The sequence below is a fragment of the Neophocaena asiaeorientalis genome, unplaced genomic scaffold (assembly GCF_003031525.2).
Source record: "Neophocaena asiaeorientalis asiaeorientalis breed wild unplaced genomic scaffold, Neophocaena_asiaeorientalis_V1.1 scaffold828, whole genome shotgun sequence".
Lineage (NCBI taxonomy): Eukaryota > Metazoa > Chordata > Mammalia > Artiodactyla > Phocoenidae > Neophocaena > Neophocaena asiaeorientalis.
Genome location: NW_020175443.1, coordinates 760,556 through 776,273, shown reverse-complemented (window position 1 = coordinate 776,273; position 15,718 = coordinate 760,556). Strand labels below are relative to the sequence as shown.

At 44.1% G+C, this 15,718-nt stretch overlaps 1 protein-coding gene across 3 annotated transcripts in view; it reads right to left on the bottom strand.

The window, feature by feature from the left end:
- Positions 1 to 15,718, bottom strand: part of NF2 (NF2, moesin-ezrin-radixin like (MERLIN) tumor suppressor) — a 72,139-nt gene that overhangs the window by 20,341 nt on the left and 36,080 nt on the right. For all 3 annotated transcript variants that reach the window (XM_024767961.1, XM_024767960.1, XM_024767962.1), the window contains exons 6-10: positions 14,946 to 15,028; positions 9,697 to 9,772; positions 7,170 to 7,304; positions 3,354 to 3,428; positions 1,574 to 1,687 (exon numbers count right to left, since the gene is read on the bottom strand). In XM_024767961.1, coding sequence (XP_024623729.1) covers positions 1,574 to 1,687; positions 3,354 to 3,428; positions 7,170 to 7,304; positions 9,697 to 9,772; positions 14,946 to 15,028 — 483 coding nt within the window. The remainder of the gene's footprint in view (positions 1 to 1,573; positions 1,688 to 3,353; positions 3,429 to 7,169; positions 7,305 to 9,696; positions 9,773 to 14,945; positions 15,029 to 15,718) is intronic.

Here is a 15,718-nt window from a genome sequence, read left to right as displayed (position 1 = left end):
TAATGCAAAGACAAGCAATAAAATACAGTAAATTTTTCTCCAGTTTTCCTCTTGCAGGTCAATGAAAAGCCTGGCCGATTTGTTCTCTAATTTCCATCATATTACAATTTCCATTAGGTGGATGACTAGATCCCCATTATCCTCCACTTGAAAAAAGTCTACAATTCCCTTCTGCTCTCAGCATTGCACCCTCCCTGAGACCTCCACCCCCATCATAAGGGACCTCCTGTTTGCAAAGCGGTTTCAGCTCACAAAGACCTTCAGGTACAGTGTGTCCTCTGATCTGAGACACAGAAGAGAGATACTTAGCTCCACTTGACAGATAAGAAAACCGAGATCTGGAAGGTAAGTCAATCACTAGGGTCACACACTAAGTTTCACATCTGGCTCCAAGGTCAATGTCTGTACTGCTGGGCCATGGAGCCCCTGACCTGTGGTTGCCAGATGCCAGGAACACGCATCTGCCATCCTACAGGCAGTGCAGGTCCAGGGGTGTGTTCAAGCTACTCTCTGCACAGCCTGGAGGCTTACACACTCCTTGCCGTGATCAGATCTCTCACTTCTAAGCTTTCCTCTGCTGACAAAGAGGTCAGAGAGGGCTCTTCTTGAAGTTGCCACTATGACCCTGTGCTGGCCCAGGAGCATTTCTTTGTCCAGCAAAATCCATTCCACTGCCCCCCACCCCACCCCAAAGCATCCCGAAGAGTACATCTGTGGCCTGCCATCTCAGAGAGCAAAGAGACGGAGCCGAGAGCACAGAGACGGAGCCGAGAGCACAATGGATCACACTGGGCATTTCATTCTAAACCTCAGGGCCGGGAGCCAGCTTCGTCGGAGGACCCAAATTAGAGAGCTGCACACAGACTAATTATTACCCCTCCAAGCCTGCAAGTCCTAAGGGCAGCCGATTGCAGCTGCTGCAACTCTGTCTAGTAGTTCATCCAAAGCCATGATTGATATTTCTCAGCAGCGGGGCTCAGGTTAGCTGTGCGGATTGCGGTGAGTCAAAAAGGTCTAAGAGTAGAAAACAATGATGCAGATCGTCCAGGCTGCTGATAACGTGCTCCTGGCACCTCTCGCTGTGGGCGATGTGCCGCCTGGGCTGACCTGCAATGGGGAAGCGCGGCCGGAGTCTAATTCCAGCAGTGGGCGCAGAGATGCCGCCCTGCATTCCATCACCATCTAATTAGAAAAGGAGAAGGCTGGGCACAGGAGACAGGCAGGCAGAAAGAATGAAAGTTTAGCTGCATGGACGATGGATGGATGGATGGGTGGATAGGTGGGTGGATACATGTGGGCTTGGCTATCTCTGCCCACAACGTGCATTAATCACACTTCACTCAATTCACTGGAGAAATAACTAGGGATGTGCCTTTGAGATATGCTGTTAGAGTGTATTCCTCATTTCCAGAGCTGACGTCCCACCATCATTTATTCATCAGCCAAAAAGACCCAACAGGAATAAAATAAGAGTAGGCAGATCCGTGCTCAAAGGACTCCTGTGAGCCCATGACCACTCCTTACCTCCCGGCCGAGACCACCACCAGGAGACAACGGCAGTTCACCTGCTCACCTGCTTTCTGGCCTTCTCCTCCCTGGCCTGAGCTTTCATCTGCTGAACTTCCAAAGAATCGGCCTTCCTCCTCCTCATAAACAGGTCGTGGTTCCCGATACACAGCTGGAGAATCTGTGCAATGAAAGCAGGAGAAATGTTATACCCACACGCTGACTCCACTGAGACAGCACAGCAGCTACAGCATCTTGGTCCAAGGGCTCTTGTGGGGAACCTGAGAGAAGGTATGGAGGGAAACACCAACATCCTCCCTGTGGCCTCCAGGCCTCAGCTCTGGAGACAATCACAGTGAAGAGAGGAAGGGGTGCCATTTAGCTTGTCTTCTGATGCCCCTCACTCTGCGGAGTCAGGGCGTGGCTCCGCAGACCAGGGAAGATGACGGCAAAGCTTGTTCAACAGGCAGGGCTGGGACGACAAGTCATTCGTGGGAAAAAAGTAAGTTGGATTCCCCCACCTCCACCACATGCAAAACTCGACTCCAGAGGAATTAATGCCTTAAGTGCAAAGATCAAGCCCTGGAAATTCTTAGAAGAGAACATAGAAGAATATCTTGATGGTCACAGGATACGGAAAGATGTCAAGCAAGACACAAAAATCGCAAATAGTTAAGGAAAAGATGTATACGTTTATCTACATTAAAATTTGTTAAGACATAAAAAGCAAGAGGAAAAATAAGACACAAAGTGGAAGAAGAGATAACCAATAAAGAAAACAAACAACCCAAAAGAAAAACAGCCAAAAGACAAGAAACAAGTTTGACAAAAGAGACAATGAGACTGGCCAATAAATATACAAAAAGATATTCAACCTCATTAGTAAAGATGCAAATTAATATGACACTGAGATACCATTTTAAATGCACAAGATTGGCAAAAATTTTTAAAGGCTAATAACACAATTGCTGAGGATATAGGATATAAGGCAAAAGGAAGTCTCACCCAGGGCTGTTGGATCTGTACATTAATTCACCTTCTTTGGAAAACAACGTGACATAAACTTGAATTTGGACATATACCACATGCAGGGCTATGTGAAGACACTCTCTAGACTCCAGGGAAGCAATTGCCCATGCACACCAGTGGGCAGATACAAGATGCAGAAAGCACTTAATTGTCCATTAACAGGAGAACAGAGGAAAAAAAAAAAAAATATATATATATATATTAACAGAATATATAATGGAATACTATACAGCAGTGAAATGAAAGGACCATATCTTTGAGCATCAAAGTAGATAAATCTCAAAAATTAATGTGTAAAAAAGGCATGTGACAGAAGAACACAGTTGATAGCACATATATAAATTTCAAAAACATACATAACTTGCCGTATACGAACTAAAGTTCTGATGGAAAGCAGGGGGATATTAAGCACACAGCTGAGAATGGTGGTCACCTTTGGGGAGAGGGGGGACAGCAGGGTGCTAACGCAGGGGCGGTTCCACAGTGTTGGGGGTGTGCTATTTCTTAAAGCTTGGTGGTGGGTAGGTAGCTGTTTATTTCTGTTGTTCTTTATACCCCATGTATACATTATACATATTCTTTCATATGTATGAAGTACTTCAATAAAAATAACTTTTAGAAATTCCTCATCACAAAATGTAGGTTTGACTCTTTAGGTTAAGCTAAAGAGAAATCTTTCAAGGCTGATCAGAGAAGCACGTACCAAGTGAGTTATCATTCTACACCTCACAACATGTCACTCTGATACTGGTTCAAAAACGGCTTTCAATTTCACAGAAAAACTACAGTCTGTAACAAAAACCAGGATCTCAACTTACCAGCTTATTAACACGAAGCTTTGAGGAGTTAAATTTGAAGACGTCAATTTTCTTATCCAATGGCTTAATAGTAAACTGAAAGGAAAAAACAGAAAACAGTTTCAGTCTGATAGCCTAGAACATTGCCACCAACTGGGAAATTCCACAAAAGCAGCAACCCCCCTAGCAAAGATCCAGCACAAGGCCATGCCTTGTCCTGGCTTCATGGTGCCCAGGAAGTTCAGGATCCTGGAAGCTGGGTTCTCGGCACCATCTTAGGCTTGGAAATCTGAAATACAAACCCTTGACAGGCCCAACTTTGAGGCCAACACTGGGAGGGCCGCCGCAGAGGCGGCCCTGCCTACAGGAGGCTCACCACCTGGCTGGAACTAAACCAACAAGAGTCAACTACTCAAGAGATTACATCACGTGTTAGTGCCTCATTGGGTGGCACAAGTCACAAATCCTCAGGGTAGGATGGACATAAGCTGGTCTTAAACAAAGAATATGACAGAGAAGCTAAAAGGTAGGATGGAGGGGCATTCTGGACAGGGCAAGCAATAGAAATAAGGCAAAGATGGGGAAATGAGCAGTGCTAGCACATGTGTGTGTGTGTGTGTGTGTGTGTGTGTGTGTGTGTGTGTGTGTGTGTGTCTGTCATTATTAACTCTTTGATGACTAAGATAAAACCATGGGTTTAGACTGGGAGGAAGGCAGGAGTGGGGGCTGGTGAGGTGGGCTGGGGATGGGCAGTCAGAAGGGCTTAGATTTGATGTGACAGCATACAGGGCGTCACCCCAGATTTCCAAACATGGGGATGGTTTGATGAAAACTGTTAATAGAAAGAATACGGTTAAAGAGTGACAAAGAATGGACTGCAGTAGAAAAGGAAAATACTACAAAAATCAAAGGGGAGAGAAAGAGGAATGCTATGGATGGGCAGGTGGGAGGGTGGGTAGCTTAGTAGGAGAACCCAGGGCCAGACTACCAGGCAGGGTCGAATATAAAGAAAAAACGGCAACTGTTGCTCTCACTCATTCCTGATGAGACCAGACAGATCCTAGATTTCAAAGATGCACTTTATTTCTTTTTTTATTTCATTAGGTCCCATTTGTTTATTTTTGTTTTTATTTCCATTTCTCTAGGATGTGGGTCAAAAAGGATCTTGCTGTGATTTATGTCATAGACAAAGATGCACTTTAAACATGAATATCCACTCCCAAGAAAGACTTGCTAAGCAGATGAAGTCGTTTAGGAAGATCTATTCTTGGGTATTTCTTTCACATGCTATATTGTCCAACAAGGGGTTAGCACACAGAGGACAGAAAAATGGTCCTTTGTTTCGCTTTTGGTCAAGTGAACTTAGAAGCAGTATTGCTCTTGTGTAGGCTGCTATTTATGAATTTCGTGAGCTTATTTTTGGCCCTGCTATCAAAGCCCAGAGCTGTCAGTGGGAAACCTCAAGGAGTGGGGAAACCACAGGCTCTGTGCCACGCCGGGGCATGCACACAGAATCAATGGCTCACTTAAAATAAACCAGCACTTCTGTTGTGACAGCATGGTTGTTGTATATAATGACCAAGACTACTTCTCATCATGTCAACTCAGCTTGGGGCCCTTGCACTGTGCGAGTTACTGACCTGACGGAACTCGGGGGCGCCTTGCCCCGGGAGAGGGAATATTATTTTACTGTGTCGAGCCATCGCACTAGGGGAGACTTCACTGCTTGGCTTCCGTAAAGGATGAGTGTTTTGGGAGCCTTTGGCACGCGAAGTTGTGGATGTGCAGTAAATAGACTTTATGAAATTGGGAGATGAAAAACTACCAGCACACCTACTGCTTTAAGTCACGTAGAACTTTCAGTTTAAGTGCTTTAAAAAAGAAATACCTAAATGCTCATCTCCTGGGCTACTTACAAAGATCTGAGAAGCCAAAATGTTTTGAATTAAGAAGCTCAATCTGTCTCATCAAGCATGGCTGAGTGGATCTCAACCACATACTGGCAACCAGGGGCCTGGTGCTCCTTTCCTCAAGTTGCTACATGAGGAAAGAGAAAGCAGGAAAACTGCATGGGGTGGGGGCTCTGCAGGCAGCCACGTGGGCTGTCTCTGTTACTCACTCCACGCCCGGGCCTGCCTTCCTCAGCCTGGTGCAGAGTCTCAGGGCCCACCCTCTGTGCTTCTCTGGAAACTCGGGGGATGTGGCTTCTGCTATTCCTCTCACCAGACACAGGTCACCTGATCCCTCTGCATCTCCGCTTCCTGAGGTGACACAGAGCAACCAGAACACAGCCCCTACTCTCACAGCAGTGTTCTTGTGAAGACTGAATCAGAGCCAGGGCAAAGCTGCTGGCAGGTGGAAAAGCACCATATCGTCACCACCTCTGTCACCCGCCGCTCACACTGAGGTTATGTATCACGGCAGTTGAGTCACTACTTGACTATAACTTCCCTGAGGGCTGAGATTGCATTCTCTACATCTTTGTTTCTCCCACAAAACCTAACACAAAGGAGATGCTCAAAAACTCTCTTAAACTTTACAATGAATGTGGCTACCAAAGGGGAAAGGGTGGGGGAGGGGATAAATTGGGAGACTGGAACTGACATATCCACACTACTATATATAAAATAGATAACTAATAAGAACCTGCTGTATAGCACATGGAACTCTACTCAATACTCTGTAATGGCCTATATGGGAAAAGAATCTAAAAAAGAGTGGATATATGTATATGTTTAACTGATTCACTTTGCTGTACAGCAGAAACTAACACAACATTGTAAAGCAACTATACTCCAATAAAAATTAATTTAAAAAATTAACAAAGAATGAATAAATATAGGATTACAGCATTAGGGAAAAGTCACAATCCTATATAGTAATATTTGAATTCTAAGAGTGCTCATTTGAGTTATTCAAACTTAATTTTTCTTTAATTCTTGTAAGCAAGTTGGCCTGATATCCTTTATATCACTGCTGATATGTATACATTATGTATACTATATATATATATAAAATACATATACATTCATATACATGTTATGGAGAGGTGTGTGTGTGTGTATACCCATATCTCTGCACCACATGAATCAAGCACTGGACACAGAGAGAGGGTTTAATATACACCGCATTTAAAATATAAAGAGAGGGGCTTCCCTGGTGGCACAGTTGTTAAGAATCTGCCTGCCAATACAGGGGACATGGGTTTGATCCCTCGTCTGGGAAGATCCCACATGCTGCAGAGCAACTAAGCCCGTGTGCCACAGCTCCTGAGCCTGCACTCTGGAGTCAGCAAGCCACAACTACTGAGCCCACGTGCCACAACTACTGAAGCCCACGTGCCTAGAGCCCATGCTCCGCAACAGGAGAAGCCACCGCAATGAAGAGCACGTGCACCGCAACGAACAGTAGCCCCCTCTCGCCGCAACTAGAGAAAGCCCACGCACAGCAACTAAGACCCACACGGCCAAAAATAAAAATAAATAAATTTATTTAAAAATAAAAAAACAAAGAGAATTCTCACCAGAAATAGAAAGCCAAGTAATAAGAAAGGGTTACTTTCTGGTTTGTTTACTGTTCTCCGGGTTTTAGTACTGACAGTTGAGCTTCCCAGCCTCTCATTAGTCAGCAGAGGGGTTTAGTGATGCTGTTTGAAAATAGGATGCCAGTACTGTTCTGTAAATACTATAAAGATCAACAAGCAAAAACCCAAAGCCTGGGAATTAAAGGATCTTGCTGCTAACAAGGAGCGGTCTGGCTGGGGCTGCTCCAGAAGGAGGAGAGATGGGGAAAAACCTGTTGGGCCGCCAGGGCATCTACAGCGCAGACAGGTCCTACCTCCTTGTCGCTGTACGAGATGTTTCGGATTTCGTTCCACGGGAAGGAGATCTTGGGGGTCAGCCTGTTCTCAGGGTCATAAATGTGAAGCCCCAAAGCATCCACTCCGAGCAGCAGCTCTGTGCCCTTTTTATTCTGTAGATTTGACAAAGAACAGCTACCGTCACCTCCAGCTGAGGCTCAAGGTTTTATTCAACTTCCCAAAGAACCTGGCATAGACCGTTACATGTGACAAGTTTCAACAGGTCCCAACAGAAGTCACTGTTGTCCTAGAACCCAGGGGGCCTCCAGCTTCCTGAACTGGGGCAGGTGGAGGCAAAATGATACCATTCTTGTGATTCATGTGCCCCACGGAAGGATCACTGGGGGCTCCTGTCACTGGCTCGATGGCTAAAGTAGAGGTAATCGAAACACTGTTACCGCTAATTAAATAACTGGCTTATCATAGATGAAGAATAAAAACTTGTAGGATTAAACACTCTTATGTTAAAAGAAAAGGTTATTGTACTACCAGAAAGAAAACTCTAAGTGCTGGGATCAGATGGCCTTATTTTATATTAAAATGTAGCTTCAATGTGATTAAGCAAGTATAAAGTGTTAACTGTAGAATCCAGGCTGTGGGTGTACATAGGTATGCACTGTAAAGGTCTTCCAACTTTCCTACATGTTGGAAATTTTTTACTACAAAATATCGGAAAGATATATCAAAATGAATTATATATAAATTGTGCCCCAATAAAGCTGTGTAAAACTTTTAATTGATAGACTGTACACAGGCTGTACCTCTGATGGCAGTCCGGCCAGCAGCCAGGGCACCCATAGGGCAAGCCTCCTGGGCCCCCATATCACTGACCAGTGTGCACCCGGAGGCCACCTCTTCGGGCTGCAGACCCATCCCCCTGTGCTGCAGTCTGGTCCTCGTACGGCAGTGGGGGAATCTCCCCACACCTGACCCCTTGCTGACAACAAGGAAATGGACCCAAGACTCCAGGGCAGGAAAAAAGGTCTGCAAACTGAGAAGGTGCCGGGACTGTGATGAGAAGTACAAGGCTAACAGCAGGCGTCAGGAGGAGGAGTGAGCACTCTGAGATACATCTTTTACTCAAGCTAACACCTGAAGTCAGATGTGATCACCAAACCAGGAGGGAGAGTCGTCTGCTCATCTGCAGGGCTCTTAAAACCACTGTGTTAACACAAGTGAGGCTTTGTGCTTTAAAAATCTATAGTACGTTTTGGAAAACAAGACGTTTCATTATGTTTCTAGCTTAAGTTTTTTAAAAAAATGGATTGCATCCTCTGTCTCCTATCATGAGGCTCCAACTGTTCTAGAGAATAAACAGAGAAGTGGGGACTCAAGCAGCCCCTTTTAAATTGTTTTAAGCACACGTCTTCCTTAGGTGAGGGTGAAATTTCAGGAACTTTAACACAAAGACACTAAAATATCCATTAGCCTCATCTATCATGCAATACAAGACACACACGCACAATATAGTATAATTTAGTCTGACTGCTGTAGAAATATTCCCTCATAAGAAGCTGGTTTTGAAGGGTTATAAAATACTAGTTTTCTAGAATGTAGGTGGTGGGGCAAGAGGAGTCATATGGACAAAACCACAGAAATGTGTCAAATGAGTCTTGACCTTAAAGAAACCAAACAATTAGCAAATACAAATTAATAAAACTTTAGAAAACAACCTTTGGCGTTATTAGGGAAAATCTTTTAGGCATTTGTATACTATACAAAAATGACATAATTTGTCAGCGTGCCTTATTTTATGCAAATGATCCATTAAAAATACGTATTTAGAAAACAAAGTAGAAAGCTATCCCTAGGATATTTTACATGTGTTTCAATTTACCTAAATTTAATACAAAATTTATGGAAACCCTGAAAAGGAAAGCAAGCCTTAACTATAATGATGGCTGTTTTACTGTCTACTTGTCTACAGTTTGGAACCGGGAATGAAATACTTCAGCAAATCGCATGAACTCCTTTGGGAGGAGCTGCGACCAGCAGCAGAGCCTCAGGAGAAAGATGCTTGAAAGGCCGGACAGGGGCTGAAAACAAACACTTCTCCGGTGCAGGAGCAGCGGGTTCCCAGAGTACAGCGGACTGTTAATGGTCTGCATAGAAAATCAATTAGCCTGCCAGGGAGAGTCCCCACCCAAACAAATCAGTAATCTGTAAAAGCAGCTTTACTCTCCTTGTGTCCTGGGGGAAGAAAGTATTTACCGGTGTTCCCTGTGGACCCGGATCTCACAGAGCCAGAGATAATCAAATGTTACACCAGAGCATTCAGACAGATTTCTGCCCAGACAGGACCAGGCCCTCCCGGGCTCCACCGATACTTAATCACCTAGGATCTAATTTAAGTCCCAATATAGAAAATGAGGCTCTTAGACCCTCCCCTTCCTCTTCCCCTGAACTGTTGAATACCGCCCTGGGATGGGGAGGGACCCATTTTAACAGTCTGCCCTCATTCAGTCTCCACCCACACACAGGGAACTCGCAGAGGCTTCTACACACCCGGATTGTAAAGTAGTTCACACCGTACATCTCCAGGTCCTGAGCTATCTTCAAATATTCCATTTCAGCTTCGTCCCTGCGAGGAGAATGAAAGACACCGTCACTGGCACGGAAATGAGAAATCTGGAGGGCGGCGCACACCGAGCTGAGCTTCGAAACTGTGGGAAGACGCGAGCCAGGCAGCTACCAGCCAAGCTCTGCCCGATCCCAAGTCTGTTAACCACACCACACAGAGGTGAAGCAGAATTTCCCATCCCCATGAAAACAAGAGAATAGATTCATTAGTGTCTCTTGGCTTCAATTTCACGCTTTACCCTTGGTAAATAGTGACATCTGGCTTGAGTAATTCAAGAAAAGCACACAGTACATCTCCCTCAAATGGATTTGTATGTTCTAACTTTACGTAAGCTATTGCTTTATCTAATTGCGTACTTTCTTCACCTAGAAGGTTTTGGTAATGATGTATCTCTCTCTGCAAGCTACCTGAGAGCTGCCTTTCTGATTTTATTCCTTTGGGTGTTATTGGAGGTTAAGGCACCTTCCTGATTTTAATCCTTTAGATGTTGCTAGAGGTTAGGGCAAGAGCTATCCAGGCTGTCAAACCCAAGCCAGCTCACCCACTTCTAAGTTGTGAGTCAGACTTAAAGGAAGCTCTTGAAGTAGCAATGACTTACAGAAAACTCCCAGATAGGTACAGTGTTGAAATATCTTAACCCAATTCTCCCTATGACCTTGCCTTCTTCCCTCTCTCCCATCTCAAAATGGTCTCAAATGAATTTAAAAAATTCAACCTGAGAGGATAAGCAGTGGCAAGCAGGTGGAGCAACTTGAAATCACACACGTTATTGAGGTAAATTGATACAATTGCTTTGGAAAATTGTTTGATGTTATTTGTAACAGCAAAAACCAGGAGACAATGGGACAACCTAAATGTCCATCAATAGTGGAATGGATAAATAATGTGTGGTCTATGAATACAGCAGAATTCTACACAGCAACAAAAACGGAAAAAACCACCGTTACAAGCCACAAACCGAAATCTCACAATATCATGCTGCATAAAAGAACTGAGGCACAAATAACAGAAACTGTCTGATTGCACTTATACAATGTTTAAAACAGGCAACACTAATCCATGGAGTTGGATTCAGCAGAGTGGTTACCTCTGGGGAGGAGTGATCGGGGGGCACGTGCTTTCTTGTCACCTGGTGTTACCTGGTGTTTTCACTTTATAAGAATCCATCAAGTGGTATACTTACGACTTGTCCACTTTTCGGTATACTTTTTTAAGAGTTAAAAACAACATGTGGGCTTCCCTGGTGGCGCAGTGGTTGAGAGTCCGCCTTCCCATGCAGGGGACGCGGGTTCATGCCCCGGTCCAGGAAGATCCCACATGCCGCAGAGCGGCTGGGCCCAGGAGCCATGGCCGCTGAGCCTGCGCGTCCAGAGCCTGTGCTCCGCGACGGGAGAGGCCACACAGTGAGAGGCCCGCGTACCGCAAAAAACAACAACAACAACATGTGATAGGAAGTTGATTTGAAGAAGAGAAAAAAAATATTAAAGGCTAATGAAAAGATGATCAATTCCTAAAGTGATTGGGGAAATGCTAATTAATATTTAAGATACAAAATTTCATCTTTTAGATCACAAAAATTAGATTGGTTAAAAACCAGTGTTGGGGAGAGAATGGTGGGGGAAGACTTTCACACACAGTCGACGGGCTTGTAAATAGGTACAACCTTTTCAGAGGGCAATTTGGAGGCACCTGTCAAGACGCGAAATGCTCACATCCTTTGCTTCAGCAACTCCTCTAAAGGATCTATCCTCAGAACTACTCATACAATTATATAATGATATCAGATTGTACACTGCAGAACATTCTGTAAAAGTGAAAGACCTATAGCTCCTCCAAATACCATCAATAGAGGAATGGATGCAAAAGCTATGGGATATGCATATAATAGAACTTTTTTTTAAATTTTATTTTTTTATACAGCACATTCTTATTAGTTATTTTATACATATTAGTGAATGTATGTCAATCCCAATCTCCCAATTCATCCCACCACCACGCCCCCACCACTTTCCCCCTTTGGTGTCCATACATTTTTTCTCTACATCTGTGTCTCTATTTCTGCCCTGCAAACTGGTTCATCTGTACCATTTTTCTAGGTGCCACATATATGCGTTAATATATGATAATTGTTTTTCTCTTTCTGACTTACTTCACTCTGTATGACAGTCTCTAGATCCATCCAGGTCTCTACAAATGACCCAATTTCGTTCCTTTTTATGACTGAGTATTCCATTGTATATATGTACCACATCTTCTTTATCCATTCATCCGTTGATGGGCATTTTGGTTGCTTCCATGACCTGGCTATTGTAAATAGTGCTGCAATGAACACTGCAGGGTGCACATGTCTTTTTTTTTTTTTAATATTTATTTATTTTATTTTTTGGCTGCGTTGGGTCCTCCTTGCTGCATGCGGGCTTTCTCTAGTTGCGGTGAGCGGGGGCTACTCTTCGTTGCAGTGCACAGGCTTCTCATTAGGGTGGCTTCTCTTGTTGCGGGGCATGGGCTCTAGGCGCACAGGCTTCAGTAGTTGTGGCACGTGGGCTCAGTAGTTGTGGCGCACGGGCTTAGTTGCTCTGCAGCACGTGGGATCTTCCTGGACCAGGGATTGAACCCATGTCCCCTGCATTGGCAGGCAAATTCTTAACCACTGAGCCACCAGGGAAGTCCCTGCATGTGTCTTTTTGAATGATGGTTTTGTCTGGGTATATGCCCAGTAGTGGGATTGCTGGGTCATATGGTAATTCTATTTTTAGTTTTTTAAGGAACCTCCATACTGTTCTCCATAGCAGCTCTATCAATTTACATTCCCGCCAGCAGTGCAAGAGGGTTCCCTTTCCTCCACACCCTCTCCAGCATTTGTGCACTTGAGAAGAAAGTGTAATCTGCTGTTTTTGGATGGAATGTCCTATAAATATCAGTTAAGTCCATCTTGTTTAATGTATTATTTAAAGCTTGTGTTTCCTTATTACTTATCTGTCTGGATGATCTGTCCATTGGTGTGTAAGTGAGGTGTTAAAGTCCCCCACTATTATTGTGTTACTGTCGATTTCCTCTTTTATAGCTGTTAGTAGTTGCCTTATGTGTTGAGGTACTCCTATGTTGGGTGCATATATATTTGTAATTGTTATATCTTCTTCTTGGATTGATCCCTTGATCATTATGTAGTGTCCTTCCTTGTCTCTTGTAACATTCTTTATTTTAAAGTCTATTTTATCTGATATGAGTATTGCTACTCCAGCTTTCTTTTGATTTCCATTTGCATGGAATATCCTTTTCCATCCCCTCCCTTTCAGTCTGTATGTGTCCCTAGGTCTGAAGTGGGTCTCTTGTAGACAGTATATATATAGGTCTTGTTTTTGTATCCATTCAGTGAGCCTGTGTCTTTTGGTTGGAGCATTTAATCCAGTCACGTTTAAGGTAATTATCAATATGTATGTCCCTATTACCATTTTCTTAATTGTTATGGGTTTGTTTTTGTAGGTCCTTTTCTTCTCTTGTGTTTCCCACTTAGAGAAGTTCCTTTAGCATTTGTTGTAGAGCTGGTTTGGTGGTACTGAATTCTCTTAGCTTTTGCTTGTCTGTAAAGATTTTGATTTCCCCGTCAAATCTGAACAAGATCCTTGCCGGGTAGAGTAATCTTGGTTGTAGGTTCTTCCCTTTCATCATTTTAAATATATTGTGCTACTCCCTTCTGGCTTGTAGAGTTTCTGCTGAGAAATCAGCTGTTAACCTTATGGGAGTTCCCTTGTATGTTATTTGTCATTTTTCCCTTGTTGCTTTCAATAATTTTCTTTGTCTTTAATTTTTGACAATTTGATTACTATGTGTCTCGGCATGTTTCTCCTTGGGTTTATCCTGCCCGGGACTCTGCGCTTCCTCGACTTGAGTGGCTATTTCCTTTCCCATATTAGGGAAGTTTTCAACTATAATCTCTTCAAATATTTTCTCGGGTCCTTTTGCTCTCTCTTCTCCTTCTGGGACCCCTATAACGCGAATGTTGTTGCATTTAATGTGGTCCCAGAGGTCTCTTAGGCTGTCTTCATTTCTTTCTTTCTCTCTTTATTTATTTTATTTATTTACTTTTGGCTGCATTGGGTCTTTGTTGCTGCACATGGGCTTTCTCTAGTTGCAGTGAGCGGGGGCTACTCTTCGTTGCGGTGCGCGGGCTTCTCATTGCTATGGCTTCTCTTGTTGCAGAGTGCGGCCTTCAGTAGTTGTGGCTCATGGGCTCTAGAGCACAGGCTCAGTAGCTGTGGTGCATGGGCTTAGTTGCTCTGCGGCATGTGGGATCTTCCCAGACCAGGGCTCGAACCCATGTCCCCTGCTTGCATTGGCAGGGGGATTCTTAACCACTGCACCACCAGGGAAGCCTTGTCTTCATTTCTTTTCATTCTTTTTTCTTTATTCTGTTCCACGGCAGTGAATTCCACCATTCTGTCTTCCAGGTCACCTATCCATTCTTCTGCCTCAGTTATTCTGCTATTGATTCCTTCTAGTATATTTTTCATTTCAGTTATTGTATTCATCATCTCTCTTTGTTTGTCCTTTAATTCATCTAGGTGTTTGTTCTTTAATTCTTCTAGGTCTTTGTTAAACATTTCTTGCATCTTCTTGATCTTTGCCTCCATTCTTTTTCTGAGGTCCTGGATCATCTTCACTATCATTATTATGAATTCTTTTTCTGGAAAGTTGCCTATCTCCACTTCATTTAGTTGTTTTTCTGGGGTTTTATGTTTTTCCTTCATCTGGTACATAGTCCTCTGCCTTTTCATTTTGTCTGTCTTTCAGTGAATGTGGTTTTCCTTCCACAGGCTGCAGGATTGTAGTTCTTCTTGCTCCTGCTGTCTGCCCTCTGGTGGATGAGGCTATCTAAGAGGTTTGTGCAAGTTTCCTGATGGGAGGGACTCAATAGAATTCTTAAAATGAACATAAATTAGCACTGAATGCAGTAGGTCTGTACATCCTGACAGGCAGTAAGTACCCATGCCCCCACGCACCAGAAGAAGGACACACACAATACTGAAGACCAGCACTGCTGCCAGCTCTCCCTTTTTCTTCTATATACTTTGGTACTGCATTTTGTTCAACGAACACATCCCAGTTTTGTAGTTCCTTAAAAAAGAAAAAAAGGCCCATAAGGTAATATAAATCAGTGATGAAGCAGCCTCACCTGGCTCGGCCTCGGTGCTCTGCGTACCAGGCTGTGATTCTTTCCTCCCACATTTCTGGAGTCATTTGATACAGATTTATTACCTAGCAAAAAAGAGCAAAATAAAAAACCCACACACAAAGAAAGTTCTGGTATTGTTTGGTATTTTTATAATTATGCATCATTTTTACAAAACAGCAAAGCTATTTTTAAAAAGCCACATACAGGGCTTCCCTGGTGGCGCAGTGGTTGAGAGTCCGCCTGCCGATGCAGGGGACGCGGGTTCGTGCCCCGGTCCGGGAAGATCCCACATGCCATGGAGCGGCTGGGACCGTGAGCCATGGCCGCTGGGCCTGCGCGTCCGGAGCCTGTGCTCCACAACGGGAGTCCAAAAAAAAAAAAAAAAAAAAAAACCACATACAGGGAGCCAAGTCACATGCAGAGGTGGGTGTGTAAATAAGCACCATTCAACCTGAGTCACAACTCGGAAAGCTGCACCATTTCTCAGGCCGCGGGGCTCCCCTCGCCTGGCAGCACGCCTCTTTCTTTCCTGGGCCATAGAGCCCAGGGGGAGGACCTTGCTCAGGAGCAGAGCTCACTAATTTCAGCCCAGCCGCGGGCCAGGCTGTACGTGCTGCTGCCTTTGCCTCTGCAGAAATCATCAGAGGAGTAGGTAGTCAGGGGAAGGTGAGGAGCAGACCTTTATCACACATGACAGGGGAGCGGAGCTATAAAATCAGAAGCAGCAAAAGGGAGGGAAGGACTGCTTCTGAGGCTAATGAACAAGAAGAACA